General features: G+C 46.3%; 1 protein-coding gene across 4 annotated transcripts in view; it reads left to right on the top strand.

Moving 5' to 3' along the window:
• Nucleotides 1-21940, top strand: part of TRPM7 (transient receptor potential cation channel subfamily M member 7) — a 77982-nt gene that overhangs the window by 53197 nt on the left and 2845 nt on the right. Inside the window, exons 24-37 of one of the 4 annotated variants that reach the window (XM_035131113.2) lie at nucleotides 622-806; nucleotides 3286-3418; nucleotides 4358-5466; nucleotides 7441-7517; nucleotides 8879-8938; nucleotides 9135-9231; nucleotides 15946-16016; nucleotides 16912-16952; nucleotides 17645-17670; nucleotides 18065-18115; nucleotides 18196-18261; nucleotides 18688-18971; nucleotides 20273-20355; nucleotides 20686-20891. In XM_035131113.2, the coding sequence (XP_034987004.1) occupies nucleotides 622-806; nucleotides 3286-3418; nucleotides 4358-5466; nucleotides 7441-7517; nucleotides 8879-8938; nucleotides 9135-9231; nucleotides 15946-16016; nucleotides 16912-16952; nucleotides 17645-17670; nucleotides 18065-18115; nucleotides 18196-18261; nucleotides 18688-18971; nucleotides 20273-20355; nucleotides 20686-20891 (2489 nt within the window). The remainder of the gene's footprint in view (nucleotides 1-621; nucleotides 807-3285; nucleotides 3419-4357; nucleotides 5467-7440; nucleotides 7518-8878; nucleotides 8939-9134; nucleotides 9232-15945; nucleotides 16017-16911; nucleotides 16953-17644; nucleotides 17671-18064; nucleotides 18116-18195; nucleotides 18262-18687; nucleotides 18972-20272; nucleotides 20356-20685; nucleotides 20892-21940) is intronic. The other 3 variants (XM_060282971.1, XM_060282972.1, XM_060282973.1) reach the window with 3 other exon arrangements.

A 21940-nucleotide genomic window follows, 5' to 3' on the forward strand; every position in this document is an offset into this window, starting at 1 on the left:
TGCTCTTTGTGGGGCTGCCCTTGGGCCTGGTTTGGAAGCTCCAGCTGGTGCAAAATTTGGTGGCCAAATGCCTGATGGGGGCACATGACCAACAACATGTGACACCATCGTTAAAACATATGCACCGGCTGCCCATCTATGTCCAAGCCTTGTTGAAGGTCCTTGTATTAATTTACAAAGCCCTGAACAACTTTGGTCTATGGTACCAGTAGCTGAAATCATTTGCAAGAGTGTCAGAAGAATATGTAATGCTCTGCCAGCAGAAATTTAGCAGATGCCTCTTTTTTGAACCTTTAAATGTCTGCTGAAAATTTTTTCTCTGCTGACAGCCTTATGCAGGAAATTAAGAAAACATATTCCCATAATAGTTAGTTTATGGTCTCTGATTTTTTTAAGAATACATGTTTTTAATTAAATATATATATTATTGTAAACGGCTTTGATTATTTTATGACATAGTGGTATATTTTTAATAAAATAAATGTGATAGAAGTTATGATCTTTGTTTTGTTTGTACTCTCTTTTAATATTTGTACAGAGCAGAATGTAAGATCATTGTTGCTAGTTTCTAAGATGATCAAACTAAAATGTTTGCCTTCTTTATTCTCTCTTTTTGTTTAGCAATGTATATTTACAGGTGAAAGCAATTTCCAACATTGTATGGAAATACCAGCGTTATCATTTTGTTATGGCATATCACGAGAAGCCTATCCTGCCCCCTCCTCTTATTATTCTTAGTCATATGGCTTCCCTATTCTGCTGTGTATGCAAGCAGAGAAAGAAAGACAAAACTTCTGATGGGCCAAGTAAGAACAAACAAAAATATGCAACGTTGGGTTGTTGTTTGCATTATGTGAAATCCAGGGATTGATAGGAGCCTGGTTTTTGTGTAGGGCCTATGCAAAATCCCACCCCTCAGTTCACTGTCCCATTAATGAATGGCAAAGTGGGAGTGGAGGCTCAAACAAGGACTTGTTCTCACCATCACCATGGACCTCTTTGGTAATTGGGAAGGACCTTGCACATCCATGTCAATCGCCTGACAATACCAAAACAAAACCAGCTGCCCCCTACAGAGGAAGATCGTTTGCATTTCAGCTTTCAATTCAAGCCAGCAATGTGAAGAAGGGACGCTTGCACTTATGGCAAGACCCTCTTGGGTGTTTGTTGTAAATGCAGATCCCGGCACTGTGCAAGTTTCTGATGGGCAACTCTGTAGCGCAACGGATTGCCGCAGAGTTGCTGACAGCACCAGTCTGCTTATTAGCACCAACATCAAAGCTCCCTTGCCAAGAACTATCAGGAACAATTTAAAGATCCCCATTGTTTCCTGCTTTCCCACTTGTCACATACCTGACATCACTTTGGGGCTTGGGCCAGACCTCCTGTGGGCCAGAGGATCCCCACCCTGATTAAGAGCTTCTTTTGTGAGCCAGTAATAGATATGTGGGGAAGGGGGTTTGAAATAGTCTGTTGTCATTTGTGTGCATTGTATTGCTCATCAGCCTCTCTCTTTACAGTGGTACCTTGATTCCCAAACTTAATCTGTTCCGGAAGTCCATTCTAAAACCAAAGTGTTCTAAAACTAAGGCACGTTTTCCCATAGAAAGTAATGCAAAATGGATTAATCCGTTCCAGACTTTTAAAAACAACCCCTAAAACAGCTTTTTAACATGAATTTTACTAACTAACAAGACCATTTCTGGGTTAGGGTTAATTTTAGGATTGGGTTAGGGTTAGGCTAAGGATTAGAATTAGGGTTGGAGACAGTATTGTTTTATGTTTTCTTGTGATTTTGATTCATTTGCGGTTGGTTTGCTTTTTTCAGTTTGTTGTGTTGCTGCTTTTTCATGAGTTGCAAGTTTGTTGGCTGCTCAGCTGGAGAGGAGCAGGCTCCGCCACACTTTTCCATTGAGAGGTGCATGGCTGCGTTCACCTCAGTAGAGAAGTTTAAAGGAGCATCGCGTGGCAACTATTCCCCCTGGCTGCCTTCAGTGGTGCAGGGGCTCTGATGCTGAGGTGGAGGCTCCTTTAAACTTCTGCCTTGAGGGGAGAAGTTTAAAGGAGCCCCCAGCCGTGAACCTCTCAATGGAAAGTGTGATGGAGCCTGCACCTCCCCAGCTGAGCTGCCACGAGAGATACCCGCCCTTGCTCCTGCTCACACAGGAGTAGGAGCTGAATCATGGCAGCTCAGCTAGGGAGCGTGAAGCCTCTGTTTCCCAGCTGAGAGATCCCCGCCCCTGTTCCTGCTTGAACAGGAGTAGGAGCTGGATCGGGCTGCTCAGCTGGGAAGGTGCAGGCTCCGTCACACTTTCCATTGAGGGGTTCGCGCTGGGAAGGGAGGCTTCGCGCTCTCCAGCTGAGCTGCCCTGATTCAGCTCTTACTCCCGTGCAAGCAGGAGCGGGGGCACTCAAAATGGAAGTGTGGCACTGAAAAAGGAAGTGTAACACTCAAAATGGAACAGTTCAGATTCCAAAAAAAAATTCGCAAACCAGAACACCTACAGTGGTACCTCGGTTTGCGAACGCAATCCATTCCACGGAGGCATTTGCTTGCCGAAGGCACGCTTCTGCGAGTGCGCAAAGCGCCGATCGCATCTGTGCATCTGACGCCGTGGAACCCGGATGTAAACACTTCCAGGTCCGCGGCTTTCGTAAACAGAGGTTTTCGTAAACGGAGGTAGTCGTAAACCGAGGTTCCACTGTACTTCCGGGTTTGCGGCGTTTGATTTCCAAGTTGTTCGTGAACTAAACTGTTCAAAAACCGAGGTACCATTGTACTTTAAAAGTATGTGAATAGATGTGTTAGTAACCCAACAAACAAACCATTTTGTGCATTATATTCTAGTGTACCTAACTTGGGGAAATTGAAAAAAAACCAGATATACTTATATCCAACACTCACGATGTGAGGTCCTTGACTAAGGGAATATAGTGGTACCTCGACTTACGAAGACAATCCATTCCGCAGCCGTCTTCGTAAGTTGAGGTTTTCGGTTCTTGAAGTGCCACTACGGCGCATGCGCGAAGCGCAATTTCGCACTTCTGTGCATGCGCCGACCGTGCGCGCCGCTCTGTGCAGGCACAGAACCCGTGTGCCAGGCGCGCGCGGCGAAAGGACTTTCGGGGGTTATCGACTTCAGAAGTCGAAACCTTCGGAAGTCAAAGCATTCGGATGTCGAGGTATGACTGTACTCATTTCCTTAGTTTTTCACTGTTTTTACTTCTTTTCTGCAGCAGTTTATTAGCAAGCTTCTGAAATGGATTGTTTCTTTAATTCTCTAGAACTGTTTCTAACAGAAGAAGATCAAAAGAAGCTTCATGATTTTGAAGAGTTGTGTGTTGAGATGTATTTCAATGAAAAAGATGATAAATTCCATTCTGGAAGTGAAGAGAGAATTAGAGTTACTTCTGAACGGTATGAAATAAGGAATGACCGTTGCAACCTTTTGTTTATAGTCAATGTAGCCACCTTCTTTTAAAAGTTTCAGGTTTTTTTCAGTTTTTCCAGGAGTGATTGGAACAGCTAATCGAATAGCGCATTTTCAGTTACTTTTAAATCAAACTCTGGTTTACATTTATCATAGCAGATGTTGACCAACTGTACAGCAGCCAGTTTTAACGTGGACTTTTGATTGATGGGGTCCATTATAAAAATTTCTAATTCCAGAGCATTATCCATTTTAGTCTGTTTGCATCAAAAGCAACACAGAGGCACATTTGAACATAAGCTTTCATGGTCTATAGCATGAAGCATTATCCTCATTTAGCAGATCTTTGTTGCACACTTAATCTCTCTAGTCTGGTTCACAGGTTGCTCTAAGCCAAACCATGGGTTAGTGCAGAATGCATGAGCTCAGGGGGAGGAAATCACGTCGCTCTTCCCTGGTCATTTTGTTGCTGAGCCCAACCTATAGTCTGGCTTAGTGTGTTGTCTGGACGTGGGCTTGTCGTTTAACTATTCTGGGCAAGCTACTGGACAAACCTTGCTAATTATACAAATTGTCTTCAAGATTGATTCAGTGATCTGGTCATACCTGATGCAGGGACGCAACACAGTTTCTTGGTGGGAGTTGATTTGGAAGGATGTAAGAGCAGAGCAGAAGACCAGTAAGGCAGACACACAGTACACAACCTTCTGTATGGGTGGGTTGTTATCAAAGAATCATAGAATTGCAGAGTTGGAAGGGCCCCTGAGGGTTATCTATTCCAACCCCCTGTTTTATGCTCACAGACCCTTAATTATTTGACATGGCATACTTGTAGTCTTCGTGTGTTTTGAGAAGTCCTTGCGTTCAGTGAAAAGTCTGATTCTCCTTTTTCTCTCCCAATGCTATCTTCTCCCTTCCCCTTCCAGTGTTGAGCAAATGTGCATCCAAATCAAGGAGGTTAGTGACAGAGTCAACTATATCAAGCGTTCCTTGCACTCTCTCGATACACAGATTGGCCACTTGCAAGACCTCTCTGCTCTTACAGTGGATACTTTGAAAACATTAACTGCCCAGAAGGCTTCAGAAGCTAGCAAGGTTCATAATGAAATTACACGAGAACTGAGTATCTCTAAGCATTTGGCACAAAACCCCATTGATGACGGTCCTTTAAGATCTTCCATGTGGAGAAAGCACAGCATTGGCAATGTATTTGGTTCTTCTTTTCCTCAAGTAATTGAGAGTAATAATGCTTTACTGTGCAACATTTCTATGCAAGATGAAAGAGATTCTGGGCATAAGATGACTGGGCCCCCCAAGAGGGATGAATTCAACTTTCCAGAGGCAGGTTCCTCGGGCAGTGCCTTAATTCCAAGAGCTCTATCTCCCCCAGAACTTCGTCAAAGAGTACAGGGTACAGACTCATCGAAATGCATTCAGAAAAATAAAAAGACGGGCACTTCGTTAAGCAGCATGCCACATCTAACATCTTCGACAGCTAAATTTTTCGTTAGCACTCCTTCTCAGCCCAGCTGTAAAAGCCAGTTAGAAAGTACCACAAAGGACGACCAGGTTGTAGTCCTTAAGGCTGCTGATGGAGAGAATGCTGTTGAATTTGGTGCATTTGTGGGTAAGTATAACACACCAAAATCTGTACTTCCAAAAGTTGCTATTGGTTGCCATGACTCTACTGCTTCTTGCACTGTTAGCCTTGCTACCACCTCCCAACCTTGTATTGAACCTGGAGGATGTGTTAATCATGGATTTATTCATGATGAAAGTTATACTAGTGCTGAGAGCTACACAGACAAACGGAATCCTCAGTCCTCTTCGAAGCGGAAGAAGAATGACGCAAAAACTAAATTACAGTTGACATCTGCTGATGAGGTCAGAAGTGACCCCAGTAATGATCTGAATGGGACACTGAATATTGAAGAACCTGCTGGAAGCATTCCAGAAACAGCACGAAAGGGTCATGATTTAAGTTCCAACACCACTGTACGTCTTCAGAAATTATGGATCAAATCTAAACCTCAAGGTTTGATTTATCAAAAATTGTATGGGAACTTTAGCGGAATTTGGTTGCAGGTGGTGCACTTTGCTTTTAACCTCTTAACTTCTGCAAACTATCAAAATGTTTCTTTACTTTGTAAATCAGCACTTAACCATTTTGGTGCAGATTCTGTTATTTATTCAAGTGGTGTTTTAACTGGGGGGGGATTGCAAAATGGTGGCAGATTTTCTGTTTGTCAAAACAATGGGAGGAAAGGTGTGCTAACAAAATACTTTGAGTTCAGTTTATTCTATACCAGACATGCACAACCTGCGGCCCTCCAGATGTTTCTGGACTACAACTGCCATCAGCCCAAGCCAGCATAGCCAGTGATCAGGGATGATGGGAGGTGTAGTCCAACAACATCTGGAGGGCTGCAGGTTGTGCACCCCTGACCTAGACCATTTCTAAGGTAAGAGGTTTTTTTGCCTCAGTGGCTCAAAGTGAGCATGGATGTTTTTTTATCTTGCAACATGATTTGTTATGATAACTTTTTAAAGATTACATTTAATTTAAACTTGTCAATGTTATCAGAAAATTCATTTCAGACTATGTACTCCAAAAGTGCCTTTAGCCATGTAGAGCCAATTTAATTTGGTAGATTGTGTTCATGTTATCCTGCTTTATTTCTGGGACCCCTGATGTCTCTGCAGTGGAAGCCTTTAAATAGAACCTTAAGCATGTAGACTCCTGATATGCCCCATGCCCCATTGCAATAAGCATGTAAGCCTCAAATATGAATAGAGGCTTCAGGAAGATCTGAGGATGGGATAGGCATGTGATTACAATCCTTTTTACTACAAGTTTGAGTAACATCTGCCTGAGGCCCAGATCTATTCTGAATGGACTTTACTTTGTATCTAACTTTTGCTAGTGCTTTTAAGCTACCAGTACTTTTTTTCTTTAAGCAAATATGTGTAAAGTCACATTTGTGTGTTTAATAGTTGATTCCCCATTCATGTGTTTTGAAAATAGCTGTAATAATTGTAAATGTATGTTTTTAATTAAAAAATGGGTGTGGGGAGAAGTTAGATACAAAGGCTCAAGATCAGGCTGTTTATATTTACTCCACTAACCACATAGCTGAATAATGGCACTTTTTTTTTTTACTGTGGCAAAAGGTTTGGTGCCGGGGTGCCTTCTCATTTATAATATAATCTTCATCCTTAATGTTCAGTCCTATAGAATTTTGGAGACAGAGGGGTGATAGCCCTGTGAAGACATTCAGCATATATGTGCAGTGGATGATCTCTGTGATCCCAAAGCTCAGTTCTGGCTCTACCTGCCACACACTCAATTGGTTTCATCTTCGCATAACGTTTTACATGTGAAATGACAATGTGCATAAACCTGAAATCATGATTTGTGCACCTCAGTTCCATGTAATGTACAGATTCCATTATTCAGGCCTATATGCTTTGGCCCCCACGTATGTATGTTTCTATGCAAATATATATCTAGTGTAAAAATGGCAAGCGAGGAAAGCTCTGCCCACTACACAGGCAATCTGAATGTTGGCATAGGTTAATTATTTTGAATGGGTGTGAGAAAGGGTGGGAAAGAGAACACCATGGGCCATGTCATTGTTATTTTCTTACATTTTGAGGGTGAAGTTTATATTTTTAAAATCTATTGTGTTGAACTGTGCTTTTCCTACTAATAGTTACATTTTGTAAAAATACCGATATCTACACTGCTTGGTTCTAAAAGCAAAGAACACGCTCACAGCTTTGAAACCAGGGTAGTGATATGAAAAATTTCCTCTGATATTTTTTTTCTTATGTCATCACTTTTATGTGGGAAAAGCAATAGTTCCTCAACCTACCATTAAAAATGTCAACTTTCCTTCTATGTACTTTTCTGATCTCAGCAGTATCTTTTATCAAATTTGCATCTGTTTGGTGCTTCCCCTCTAAAATCTGCCATTTTATTTCTGTTCATATAATGGTGTCGCCAAAGGTCACAGGGACAGCATGGAATTGCAACGATTTAAAGAGACTGTGGCCAAGAGCAAAGAAAAAAGTGATGATATTGAGGTAAGAGGGAGATTGCTGCAGAAGTTGAGCAACAGCCCAAGCCAGGGTGAGAAACCTTTTTTCAGCCAAGGGCCACATTTCCTCAGGGCCACATGTCAGTGGTGGGTGTGGCAAAAGTGTGTCTGGCTAGACACACAGCATCCAGGCAAGCAAGAGGTACTTATCATACCCCAAGGGCACATTCCAGCCAGGTGAAATAACTAGAGGGAGGCACAGAGCAGGGCTAAGTGAGCTGTGTTGCTTAAGAGGAGGGGAGAATGATCTGCGCCGTGTCCTGAGGTCTTATTCCTAAACTGATACGGGGAGTTCACTTAAACTCAAATGTCAAATGCATTCACTCATGTTACAGGATGGTTTTCAGTGGTGGTAACTAAGCAGCAGGCGCCTGTTGTACTTTGTCATCATAAGTTTGAGCTGCTAGCTGAGTAGTCCCAGGTTCAAAGACTTAAGGTGGTGGGGGAATTATATCTCAGAGGTAGTATATATATCCTGTACAGAGAAGGCCACAGGGTCTGATCCTGTCACCACCAGTTAAAGGAATCAAGACTGCCTGAGTAGTTAGGGATATCCCTGAGTAATCAGGGATTGGTTAGATCTGGGAAAAGGCAGCTTCCTATGCTTCAAGTTGCTGGGAAGCACAGCATTTTGGAGAGCATCAGTACTGTACTCAGTTTTAGCTTCTTTATAGATCTGGCCCAGACCATGGTGCAATCACAGTGTGTACCCAGAACTCCTAATGTCCTCTCCTGTTCTCTGAAGCATTCTTTTGTGCAATCTTATAGCACAAAGAGCTTGAATGTTTGCTGTAAGCTGCTTTGGGCACAGATCATTGTGGGAAAGTGGCATACCGGAATAATAATAATAATAATAATAATAATAATAATAATAATAATTAATAATAATAATTTTATTTATACCCCGCCCTTCCCAGTCAAGACCGGGCTCAGGGCGGCTAACAACAAGAATATCAAAGCGAGCATAAAAGAAACAATTCAATTAAAATGCAGATTAAATACAATGTTAAAATTCAATTTTAAAATTAGGAATCTACAAGTGCAATGTAAGTAAATTCAATCAAACAAACATGGCAGTGTGGAGGAAACTTTGAGTCATGTGAGCGTGCATGCGCATCTGAACACAAATATGAAATTTTAGACCAGGACTAAAACCTGCAGATGCCAGCTTTGAAGTGTTTCAGCTTTGAAGTAAGAGCCCTGGAATAACACTTGTAGGAAAACGGTCTTGAGACCCAAACCCCAATTTCTTGTTTCTGGCCCAGAGTTTATGAAATGTTTAAGACTGTTAAAGCCACTTCACTACTAACCTAAGTTTAAAAAGTCATTTATTGTTACCTTCTACAGGAGCAACAGGAAGATTTCAAAAAAGCAATTTTGGAAGGCATCGAGACAACAAAGCAACAGGTATAACTTTGCCATTTGTATTCCATCTCTTCATTGTTGCATCAAATAGACAGTAACATTTGAATGTTCCTTCAAAAAGCAAGTGTGTGTCCACATAGTCACTTCTGTACTGTGTAGCAACTTTCAAGTGGTGACACAAATAAGATTATTTGAGTAGAGTTGTGAATTATGACATTGTTATTTGTTGAATACACAGGGTGGTGGTAATGCAGAAGGCAACCTGAGGCCTGTCAGTTCTTGTGGTGGGTTTACCGACTTTCATAGAAGCTCATTAGCAGCACTATCAGAGCAAAGTAAGTACAGTAAACACATTAATTTCTGAACTCTGAATTTTCTGAAATAATACTAATATACATCAGTTTTTCCTTTGTGCCATTTTCTGTATTTTAAAAACTGCTTTACAGTATTTTACAAAACGCAGCCATTGTGGCTAAAATTTGACTGAGGAAACTGGCATTGGAGAGAGAGGGGCTTCTTGGTTCTTTCTTTCCCTAATGAAAATTGTCCTCCTACTGACTTTATCCCTGCTGGCTAAAAGCTGCTGCTGCTCATGCCTTTTCCTGTGAGTGCAGCTTGGTGGGAGTGAGTTTTGGTGGGGAAAAGAACAGGGGCATCAGTGGTTGAGGCCTTATTACCCAGCAGTCAGCGCCTGCTTCAGGTTGCAGCCTCGGTGACTGCATTCTGTAAACAAGCCATCCCTAAAAATAATTGTGGAATTACATAAATGCATAGTTGCTCCATCATCAGTCAATTAAACTTTGAGTGATTGGGAGCAATGTGAACTGTCAATAGGCCTACTGGGAGGTGAGAGTGGCACCCATCTTTGCTATTTAGAAACTTGTCTTCCTTCTAACAGTAGCTTTTGACTGATAGCCAGACAGCTTCTTTAAGCACAAGGTTTTAATGTCCCCAGCAGATTTTTTTTTAAAATTGTGTGACGCACAAACTTACGGTTCTATGCCCCAAACAAGCCTTTGAAGGTCCTTTAAGTTTCAAATGAGTTTTGCCGTGTGCCCAATATGTGCGCCTGAAGCATAGTCTTGTGATTCATTGTATCTAAGCCCATGTATGTATGAAAGCAAGTATCTTGCTTTCCCTGCAGGATCTTAAAGACACATAGGTTGAAGAATTGGTAGTATTTGCTGGTGTGAGGGACAGGGGATATCGCGAAGTCCCTCCCCTCCTGAGTTCAAGCCCGTCCCCGAGCAAAGGGGAAAGCAGGGAGAGTTCCGATTCCAGTGGGGAAGCAGGAAGTCGTGTCCGAGGCTCAGGCAGGGTAGAGGAGCCAGGGTCCCAGGTGGGACAGGAAGGGGCAAGTAAGGGGGGAAGACCCATCCCCCCAACTCCAGAATTACGCAGGAAGAGGAGGGGCAAGAGGATGGGTCTGCCAAAGCTTTTGTGTTGGAGAAAGACGCGCCAAAAGCCATTAGGAGGTTCTGAAACCGACTGACAACATCGCTCCGTGTAAATAGCAATGACTTGAGCACTGTAAATACGCAGCACCAATAAAAGAATAAAATGCAGAGCTGCGTAGCGTCGTTACTCTGAAGTAGTCCACTCCGGCCACTGTGACAGCAACCTCCTAATCATTTTTGGGCTACTTCGGAGTTGCCGGGATGAGCGTGTCCGAGGCGGAGAAGTGGCGGCAGATCGCTGAGCAAGCCCAGCTAGAACTGCAACAGCTGTCGCTGCAGGCGCAGGGAGAATTGAAGGCAGCTAAAGAGGAGACTAAGAAGGTCCAGGACGACCGGCTACAACTTGCGGAACAGGTGAGAGAGCTCCAGGAAAAAGAGCAGCATTTAAGGGCGGTGGCGGTAGACCTCCAAAACAAGCTGGATGCAGAGAAAAACAAGGCGGGAGGGGCTCCCCAAGTCCAAGTGCTGCCAGGAAGGAGAGCAGGGACCCTTGTAAGCAAGTTCAATGGAGACCCGAAGGAGTTTCAGGGCTTTGAGACTGAGATCGTGTATGCTCTTGAGCTGCACCAGAATGAGTTCCCCGATGATGAGCACAGAGTAGCGTTTATTGTGGAACATCTCACCGGAGCAGCCAGGGAGTGGCTAAGACCATTAATCGCAACCAAGAATCCTTGCATGAAAAATGTCCAACAATTTCTAGAAGGTTTGAGGACGATGTATTCGTCCGATAGTCATTTGGACCAGACTAAGGAGGAACTGCATAATTTACGCCAAGGAAATATGACAGTTCGCGCATATTGGGCGAAATTCACCATGCTGGTGCACAGACTGGGGTGGGTTTTGGATTCGCCTCCCATGCAAGCTGCGTTTTACTTGGGTTTGAGCGAGGAGGTGAAGGATGAACTCTCGAGAGGTCCAAAGCCCAGTACTATGGATCAGCTGAGCAAAGCAGCTCTGGCGGTGGGGGTGAGGCAGGAATCCCGGTGGAACGACAAGCAAGCGACGCGCGCAAAGCGGGCTTGGTTCCCACGGTCGCAGGAGAAGCCACTCCCTCAACAACCCTTTCAAGCCACGCCTGGAGCCAGCCAGGACCAGGAGCCCATGCAGATTGATAGCGCGCGCGCGCGGGCTTTTCAAACCCCAGCGGCGCCAAGACGCAAGGAGGGAAGGGGCGGGAATTGCTTTCTCTGCAACTCACCCCAGCATCTCGTCAGAGACTGCCCACATCGCAGGGAGTGGCAAGGAAAGGCGGGAACGGTGGTGCCCTCCCCCACTGACGCAGCACCACAGCAGGGAAACGGGAAAGCCTGGCTGCAGGAGACAAGGGGCAGCAGCCAGGCACAGTCAGCAGACAACAGCCCCAGCCCGCCCACCCGCACAGAGAGGTGCAGAGCCAGCCCACCCCTCCCAGAGCAGGAGTGGTTCTAGAAGTGACGCTAACGCTCCCAAATGGCTATCCCCTGACGGTCCTCGCCTTAATTGACAGTGGGGCGTCCGCCAACTTCTTCTCGAGAAGCTTTGCAGAAGAGCACCAAATCCAGCTTTTGCAGTTGGATTTTCCTCTGCACGTGGCAACCATTGACGGCAGGGAGCTGCTGGGAGGGGCCATCACACATCAAACCCCCCCCATGAGAATGACGGTGGGAAGGCACTCAGAGACACTGGCGTTCAACGTCACCACCATCTCAGACCCCCCCATCGTCTTGGGCATGAGCTGGCTGGCGCGCCACGACCCCTCCATCAGTTGGCACCAGAGGTGCATCACGTTTGGGTCGGACTTTTGTCTGGAACATTGCATGCAGCACCAACCAGGGGAGGGGCCTCCGATAGCCACGGTGGCCACCATGCATATCAAAGGGGGTGAGGCAATACCCAAGCAGTACTGGGACCTGCAGGAGGTCTTCAGCGAAGCGGAGTCCGACCACCTACCCCCGCACAGGCCTTTTGACTGCCAGATCAACCTGGTGCCAGGGGCGACGATACCCCCAGCCAAGCTGTACGCCATGTCAGACCAGGAGCTGGAGGATCTGCGCGCTTTCATCGACAAGAACCTCAAGCGGGGGTTCATAAGGGAAAGCAAGGCAGCAGGGGGCAGCCCGGTCTTCTGGGTGGACAAGAAAGACACGCAACAGCGCCGTCTTGTGGTGGACTTTAGACGGCTGAATTCGGTGACAGAGCCAGTGGCTTTCCCCATGCCCAGAGTGGATGATCTCCTGACAGCGGCACGCAGGGGCAAGATTTTCACCAAGCTGGACCTAAGGGGGGCGTACAACTTGATCAGGATCCGGGAAGGAGATGAATGGAAAACCACGATGTTCACGCCTCTGGGCTCTTTTGAATATCTGGTGATGCCCTTCGGTTTGCAAGGGGGCTCAGCATGCTTCCAGGCCTTCATGCACCACGTCCTGGGGTCCCTCCTCTTCAGGAAATGCTTGGTCTTCCTAGATGACATCCTTATCTACTCGAATGACCCAGTGCAGCACGTGAAAGATGTCAGAGAGGTGTTGCAACGCCTGAAGGAGAACCACCTGTATGTGAAGCTGGAGAAGTGCAAGTTTCACACCAAAGAGGTGGACTTCCTGGGCTACAAGCTGTCAGACAAGGGGCTGGCGATGGACAAGGACAAGGTGCAGGCCATCCTGGACTGGCACAGCCCCAGGACGCGCAAAGATGCCCAACGCCTACTAGGCTTCGCTAACTTCTACAGGAAGTTCATCAAGAACTTCTCTCGCGTTACGGCTCCCATCACGGACTGCCTGAGAGGCAAGCAGAAGTTCAAGTGGACACCAGAGGCGCAAGCAGCGTTCGAAAGCCTCAAGAGAGTGTTCGCCTCAGACCAAAACCTGTTCCATGTGGTGCAGGACGCGCCCCTACGCATTGAGACAGATGCTTCTGAAAAAGCTGTGGGCGCAATTTTGTTGCAACTGGACGCCAACAGGGAGTGGAGACCCTGTGCCTTCTTCTCCAGGAAGCTGACACAGCCTGAACGCAACTACACAGTGTTTGATAGGGAACTTCTTGCGATCTACGCTGCGTTCCAGCACTGGCGACACTTCCTGGTGGGCGCAAAGCACCCCATCCAGGTGTGCACAGACCACAAGAACCTGGAGTTCTGGAGAACTGCCAGGGTGCTCAACCAGCGGCAGATACGGTGGGCAGAGTTCTTCTCGAACTTCAACTTCTCCATCCACTACATCCCGGGGGAGCAGAATGTCAGGGCGGATGCCCTCTCCCGCAAGCCAGAGTACATGGAGGAGGAGGCGCCACCAGCCCCAAGGCACATTTTCCCCCCGTCGGCATGGTCCTGCGGAGCAGCTGTGGTGAGCGAGGCAGAACTCACAGCACTGACGGCAGCGGATGAATTTGCCAACCGCATCTTCAGAGAACTGAGAGGGGGGAGGGAGCAGGCAAAAGACTTTGCAGAACGCAGAGGGCTGCTTTTCTACAAGGGTGCGCTGTACCTACCCACCACCCAGCTTCGACGTACGGTCCTCAAGCAGATGCACGACAACCCTACAGCGGGGCATTTTGGAAGGGACAAAACCGCTCACCTAGTCATGAGACACTTCTGGTGGCCAGGGGTGCGGGAAGATGTTCGAGACTATGTAAGGGGCTGTACCACCTGCCAGCGGGCGAAGGTGGTCAGAGCAGCGCCACCAGGGTTGCTGGAGCCCTTAGCCACACCACACAGGCCGTGGGAAGTGGTGTCCATGGACTTCATCACAGATCTGCCTTCGTCCAGGGGTAAGACTGCAGTGTTGGTGGTGGTGGACCTCATGTCCAAAATGTGTCACTTTATACCGTGTGCCAGGGCAGTCTCGGCAGAAGAGACAGCCAAACTGTTTGTTGATCACATTTTCAGACTGCATGGATTACCTTTAAGGGTTATTTCGGATCGTGGCCGCCAATTTGTTTCCAGGTTCTGGCGGCGGCTCATGAACCTCCTGCAGGTGGAGGTCAGCTTGTCGACGGCTAGACACCCGCAGACCAACGGACAAGCGGAGAGGGTCAACGCCATTCTGCAGCAGTACCTGAGATGCTACGTCAGCCAGCGGCAAACGGACTGGGTGGATCGCTTGCCACTAGCAGAATTTGCCTACAACAATGCAGTGCACGTCTCCACAGGGGTGTCGCCCTTTAAGGCCAATTACGGGCGCGACCTCAGATCTTTCCCAGAGAGGGAGAGGGAGGAGGAGGAGGAGGAGGGCCCACAGGCTGAGGATTGGGCAGAGGAACTGGAGACGGTGCACCAGCAGCTCAGAGAACACTTGGAGAGGGCCAAGGAAGCGTACAAAAAGGGGGCAGATCGCCACAGGCGACAAGGGGAGGTCATCAGGGTGGGGGACAAGGTGTGGTTGTCCTCGGAGGGCCTTCCCACCAGAGGGAGGTGCAAGAAGCTGGCACCCAAATGGCTGGGCCCCTTCACGGTCACGCAACAGGTCAACCCGGTGGCATACAGGCTGGCACTGCCAGAGGACATGAGGGTGCATCCAGTGTTTCATAGATCGCTGCTGTCGCCGTACAGGGAAAGCAGCAGGCTCAGGGACAGCGAACAAACCCCCGAGGGAGGGGGGGAGAGGGAAAACAGGGAGCAACTCAATGAGGCCACGGCCATCCTGGATTCAAGGTGGGGGGTGGGGGGCCTGGAGTACCTCATGGCATGGGAGGATGCTCCACCGTCCCAGAATGAATGGGTTCCCGCCACTCAGATACAGGAGGAATTCTTGGTGGAAGAATTTCACGCCCTCTTTCCCCACAGACCCAAGCCCTGGCACATGGAAAGGGAGGGGGAGGAGGAGGAGGCACGGGAGAACAGCTCACCATGGCGCTGGGAAGCGGAGTTTGAGGAACCAGAGGATGAGGTATGGGTGTCGCCAAGATCCACCCAGTCAGAGGAAGGAGCAGATTGGCAAAACATTTTTACCCCCACCAGCTCAGACGCCACGGACTTTTTGGGATTCCCGTCCTCCCAGGCGGAAGGGGGGGGCTCGCAGGACTGGGGGGAGGTGTTCACACCAACGGGATCGGAGAGCACCGAGTTTTTAGGCTTCCAGTCGTCACCGACACATGGGGGGGGCCTGGGGAGGGGTGAAGGAGAGCTTGGGAGGGGGGTGGATGTGAGGGACAGGGGATATCGCGAAGTCCCTCCCCTCCTGAGTTCAAGCCCGTCCCCGAGCAAAGGGGAAAGCAGGGAGAGTTCCGATTCCAGTGGGGAAGCAGGAAGTCGTGTCCGAGGCTCAGGCAGGGTAGAGGAGCCAGGGTCCCAGGTGGGACAGGAAGGGGCAAGTAAGGGGGGAAGACCCATCCCCCCAACTCCAGAATTACGCAGGAAGAGGAGGGGCAAGAGGATGGGTCTGCCAAAGCTTTTGTGTTGGAGAAAGACGCGCCAAAAGCCATTAGGAGGTTCTGAAACCGACTGACAACATCGCTCCGTGTAAATAGCAATGACTTGAGCACTGTAAATACGCAGCACCAATAAAAGAATAAAATGCAGAGCTGCGTAGCGTCGTTACTCTGAAGTAGTCCACTCCGGCCACTGTGACAGCTGGCATGTCAAAAGGTGGCTGTTCTAATTGCAAAATCATTTTTCAGTGCACAATAAGAGCAGAAGACCATCAGTTGAAGAGCCTCATCAGGCAGATTCCAAGGCGGCCTTACTCACAGTGAGTAAAACATAATAACGATCCATACAATATTTCCCCTGGGTATCTATGGAAAGAACCCAGGAAAAACAAAAATTGAATCATAGTAGCAATTGATAGAAAGCAGTACAAGGCAACACAGTTCACTGCCCATCACAATTTATTGTGACCTGTTATGGTAGTGCAGGTAACTTGCAACTTATGTGCATTTAACTTGTGCACATTCAGCTTTACATACTTGGCAGGTTAAAAAAATAGAAATAGAAGTGGACAGGCATTCAGGAAAAGGAGTCCTTGGAAACCCCACTGGCCATTGAACCCAATGTGTTTTGACTATACAGGATTTTGACTTTACATCCTATAATCTCCATGTAAGTTGAGAGTCACCTGTAGTCTCCAAATTGGCAGTTTTTTATTTTCTTGAAATGTGCTGGGCAAATTTGTCCTCTCTAGCTCTCATGCTTAAGAGTAGGGGTTGTAGGTCATGGCAAGAGCAAATTGTAATAGGTCTTCAAGGAGAAAATAATGGACTATGTCCATATGGCATTTGCACCTTCACACCACCTTTTTGAGTGCTGGCAGAATGTTCATGCCATTTCTGCCTGCACAGCTAATAGAGCCTGTTCAAGTAAGCAAGCTCAAGGTAAGGCAGGTATCTGTCAGGCTATGGCTGCATTTGCTACATAGTTGCAATCCTAGTCTCTTCATCCAGGCACTTTTGCTGAACAGATTGCACAATTTCTTTTGACCAGCAGACGTAGCAATGCTTCATAAGCATATTGAGGCTGAAAACATCTTCACAACTAAAACTTTTTGAGTGAGCCTTGTAGTGCTCTTCCAAAAGTGTGATACATTGCTTCTAAAACCATCAATTACCGTTATGTACGAAATAGGTGCATCTCTCTTTTTTTTCTAGCAGGATTGGTTACAAGGTCGACCGTCATATAGCAATCAAATGTAAGTAAAGTCTAAATGGCAATACTCAAAACTGTCCAGGTATCTCCAAACTCCCCAGGAGTTGGGGAGGCATTGAGTGAGCTGCAGTATTCTCCCTGTGTGCCAGCACTCTGCACATTCACTTTTAAGCCTGTCTGATTGCTGCTGGGCAGTTAGACCAAGGGAGGAGTCATCTAATCTATCTGCCCACCTAAGCAACCCTGATGCTTAGCTTGTTGTGGTTGTTCTTGAAGTGGAATAATTGAACCTGATGTGGCCAGTTTGAAACACCTGGCTTGTAGCCTCATTAAAGAGCACCGCTGCAGCACCCATCCCCTTTACAGTAGTTTTAAGTCTTCAGAGTTGTTTTCTCTCCCCTCCCCTGCTCTGTTTGCTGTTCATTTGTTTTGGGCAGCATAGAGGTTGCAGTATTTGGTCTGATGGGTGATTGGGCTTAGGGCAGGCATCCCCAAACTTCGGCCCTCCAGATGTTTTGGACTACAATTCCCATCTTCCCCAAACCACTGGTCCTGTTAGCTAGGGATCATGGGAGTTGTAGGCCAAAACATCTGGAGGGCCGCAGTTTGGGGGTGCCTGGCTTAGGGTATTGCAAACAGAGCAAAGTGACCAGAGCAGTGAAGTTGAGCAGTAAAAAAAACCCCAAGAAGTACATATATATCATTCGGGTTGAGTGCAATTTCTGTCTCTTGCAGGTCTTCCGAGGAAGATGCACTGAATGGTAAGCTGCTGATAACTTCGGTGTTGCCATAAATTTAACATGTTGTGGGAGACTATTTAATTCATGGTTGCAAAAGATGATGTTGATGGAGGTTTGTTATGCATTTTAGTGCCTACAGCCCTTATTTATGGTTGTAATCATCACACAACTCATTTAGGGAAACCCCCTTGGTGCTTGTGCTCTTCTCCAGTCTTTGAGCATAACACCATCATTTTCCTCATCTAAAATACCCCTCGGTGGGAAGAATCACCATACATGATCAAGGTCTTGCCTGTGAGCCTAGAGTGCTTTTTGTTCTTTGTCTTTACCCTTTTTTAAAAACAACAACAACACAGAATGCATTAAATCATGAGTTTTCTGTAAAAATTTAACACTGCCTTCCTTTTTTTCAAAGGAATTGCCTCTCCTTTTAAACCCATCATGGATACCACCTACTACTATTCAGGTCTGTATCCAAAACTAGGTTGCAAAATAATAATAAGTAGCAGTGTCATCTTCTTCAATGAATTCTTCTTGTCTCTACAGCTGTTGAAAGAAATAATTTGATGAGGTTATCGCAAAGCATACCATTCACTCCTGTGCCTCCAAGAGGTAGGAAAACTTATTGTAGCCTCTGGAATGATTTTCAGATTTTAATAATATTATTCCTTAATTGTCAAGCTTAATAGCGATATATCTGTTTTTCGCAGCACAGGAAAATAGGCAATAGTTCACTGTCAAAATACTGGGAATAGATTGGGGAAATGTATACTGAAGCTGACTCTTAAAAAGCTAGAGTCCCAAGCCTTTGTTGCTAGTTTTTAGCAGTAGTAGTAAATGGAGAAACATCTCCAAGTCAACACAGAGAATTCTTTTGTATCAAAAGCTTAATAATTGGTTAGATAATTGATTATGCAAAACTGTGGCTATATCTTCTCTCCATCGTCCGAAAAAAGTGTTCACCAGTATAAATAGACATTAAGTCAACGTTACCCCAGGCTTAACTGCATTTCATTTCTTTGTGCTGTAACGTTGCAGGAGAACCAGTTACTGTGTATCGTCTTGAAGAAAGCTCTCCCAACATCTTGAACAACAGCATGTCTTCCTGGTCTCAGTTGGGTCTCTGTGCCAAAATAGAATTCCTAAGCAAGGAGGAGATGGGAGGAGGCTTGCGTCGAGCCCTCAAGGTGGCCTGCACTTGGTCCGAATATGATCTTCTGAAATCAGGCCACCTTTATATCATCAAATCTTTTCTTCCGGAAGTTGTCAATACTTGGTCAAGCATTTACAAAGAAGACACAGTGTTACACCTCTGTTTAAGAGTAAGTTGTTGTTCATGCTCATATAGTACATATCCACCAGATGCTTAAACATGTTTAGCAGTTGGATACTGTTGGGGCAAACAAGATACATTCACTGGCAGAGGAAGAGGAGTGCGGGGGGAGCGCACCGCCCCTGGCAGCATGATCTTGGTAGGGTGCCATCGCGGCTATCCCCCCCGCCCACGCTTGGTGCCACGCCCCTGCAGGCAGCATGCCCCTCCCCCAGGGCGCGCACCATGCCCCTGCGGGGGGCGTGTCCTGTCCCCAGGGACACGTGCCAGCCCCCCCCTGCTCTCCACCCCCTGGTGCCGGAGCTTGAAGCTCCGCCACGGGATACATCCCTTCTCTCCTTCACTGTCTTTGTTGGCAACACTGCCATCTACCCTCTTGCACAACTTTTGGTCATTGGCTTTCTTTTTTACGCCTCATTCCATCTCTCTTACTCTGCATATTCAGTTAATTGCCAATTATTTTGTTTCTCCCTTTAAAAAATTAGAAAAATACATTTGTCACATCAGCAAAATTTCTGGTGCACAACCTGGTCATCTGTCATTTTGACTGCTACAACATTCTACTCTCTAGTTTTCCATTCACACCTTCATCACCTCACTTCTTTCCAGCACTCTGCTGCCAAAACTATCCATCTTTTTATCACTCTAACCATGTGGCACCCTTCCATAAATCCTTACCCCCTCATCGATAGCCTTGTCACCTCATCTGCTTTTATATTCCAACGCATCCCTGCATACAGCCATCATTGTCCAAAGGTTGCAGTCCAAAGATTTTCTGCTCACTCCAACAGCTTTGTCCTTTAACCCACTCTGCCCCTTATACATGGGGCTGCATCCCAGAATACTTCCATGATGCCACCTCTCTTACTTCTTTCAAAACCCTCCTCCAAATTCACATTTTTCTGTTACGTCTTTGACATTACCCCTAGTCTCTATACCCCAATGTCACTAAGCCTAACCATGAGTAACTGCAAAAATTACATTTGCTTCACTGTTTTCCCTGCTTCCACTTGCCTCCCTCTTTCTCCTTTGTGTTGATTTCTAAATTGTAAGGGACCTGTGCTCTCATTCTTTGAAAAGCACCATGTACATTCATCGTACTGTATAAAACAATAATGGACCACAAAAGTAGGAATTTTCTGGTTATTGTCATAACTACTTTGTATGAATATAACAACACAAAAATGTAATTAGAAGAAAAAAATTATAATACAGTTCCTTGTGTTTCTTCTCCATGCTAGAGGTTTATCTTGAGTAAAATCTTTGGTGTGTGTGTTTTTTAATCCGTAGGAAATTCAGCAACAGAGGGCTGCTCAGAAACTCACGTTTGCATTCAATCAGATGAAGCCAAAATCTATTCCCTATTCTCCAAGGTAGGGATTATTACATCTTCAAATGTAATGTTTATGAACATAAGCAACTTTAGTTTTCCCCAGCCAGTTGCTGAGAATCACAAGTGTTGTACTTGGGCCTTGCTTGTGGGCTTCCCAGAGGCATCTGGTTGGCCACTGTGAGAGTAGGATGCTGAAGTAGGCATGCCCATGCCATTGGGCTGATCCAGCAGACTCTTCTTAACTGCTTCTCTAGCCACTTTTTAAAAAACCATGAAATAATGGAACAAAAAGGAATTTCCACACCAGAGTGCAAGGCTAATGAATGAGTTGTTCACACAGTGCTCCCCTTCCTATGTATTTTCTTACAAGGTTCTTGGAAGCGTTCCTCTTATATTGTCACTCAGCTGGGCAGTGGTTTGCAGTTGAAGAGTGCATGACAGGAGAATTCAGAAAGTACAACAACAACAATGGAGATGAAATAATTCCAACCAACATGCTAGAGGAGGTCATGTTAGCCTTCAGCCACTGGACATACGAATATACTCGAGGAGAGCTGTTGGTCCTTGACCTGCAAGGTAAATGGATGTGTGTGTGGATGTGACACAGAGGTGTATACTGTAGTAACTGCACTGGAAGCTTGTGACTTGCACAATATGGATCATCATCAAATTTCATTGTTGCCACAATAAAAGGTGCTAATACTTGCAAGTCTCTCTTCAGTCTCCTGTAACCAACTCCACTTACCATTTTCTCTCCTGCATTTAGAATACCTTGTTCTTTGGGGGGGGGGAGGGGGCATTATGCAAACAGTGTTGTTGTTGTTCATTTACTCACTCACCTACCTTTCACCCTAAGGCCCCAGCACTTTAAAATACAACATTAAAAGCAGATTAAAACAAATTACAATCACAGAAGTAGGGTGAGTACTAAAACTACACATCTCAGATGTAAAAGGCCAGGGTAAAGAGGTATGTTTTCAGTATTCACCAAAAACTGTACAGTGAAGGTACAGACATACGGTAGCTCTGTAGGGAGGGAGTTCCACAGCTTAGGGACTGCCACAGAGAATGCCATCTCCTGGATCAGCCCCCCCCCCCCCCGAGGGCCTCCTCTACTGTTAACACGCAAGAGGGTCTGTAGGGATCTTTCAGATAAAGGCATCCCCCCACTTAACGCACAATCGGTTTGCATGTGACTGTCTATACATGCAGCGTTTGGGAATAAATAAAAAGATTAAAACCAGGAAATGTTGGGAGAGAGGTAGCAAGTCCTTGTGGCTTGTGAGGAGACCCTTCGGAGCCTGAAGAGGACTTCAGTGAGGGAGGAGGAAGCCCCAAAGAGACTAGAGGTTCAGTAATGCTTTGTTTAGGCTGCTCAGCCTCCCCGCCTAACAGCTGGTGCATGCAGTCACGCAGCAGCAACAGCAACAACAGCAGCAGCTGCGTTTCTGCACATCCTCCAGCCATCCCCAGAACTTCAACTCTAGTTGTAGAAAGAGTTGTCTAGAGAGAGAGCTGGACAGCAGGGAAAAAATGGCTTTTTAGAGGGTGCTCCCCACTTACACAATTTTTACTTATGCACGGGGGGGGGGAGCAAAATATAACCCCCGCGTAAGCACCTGTAT

Source organism: Zootoca vivipara, chromosome 14 (assembly GCF_963506605.1).
Source record: "Zootoca vivipara chromosome 14, rZooViv1.1, whole genome shotgun sequence".
Classification (NCBI taxonomy): domain Eukaryota; kingdom Metazoa; phylum Chordata; class Lepidosauria; order Squamata; family Lacertidae; genus Zootoca; species Zootoca vivipara.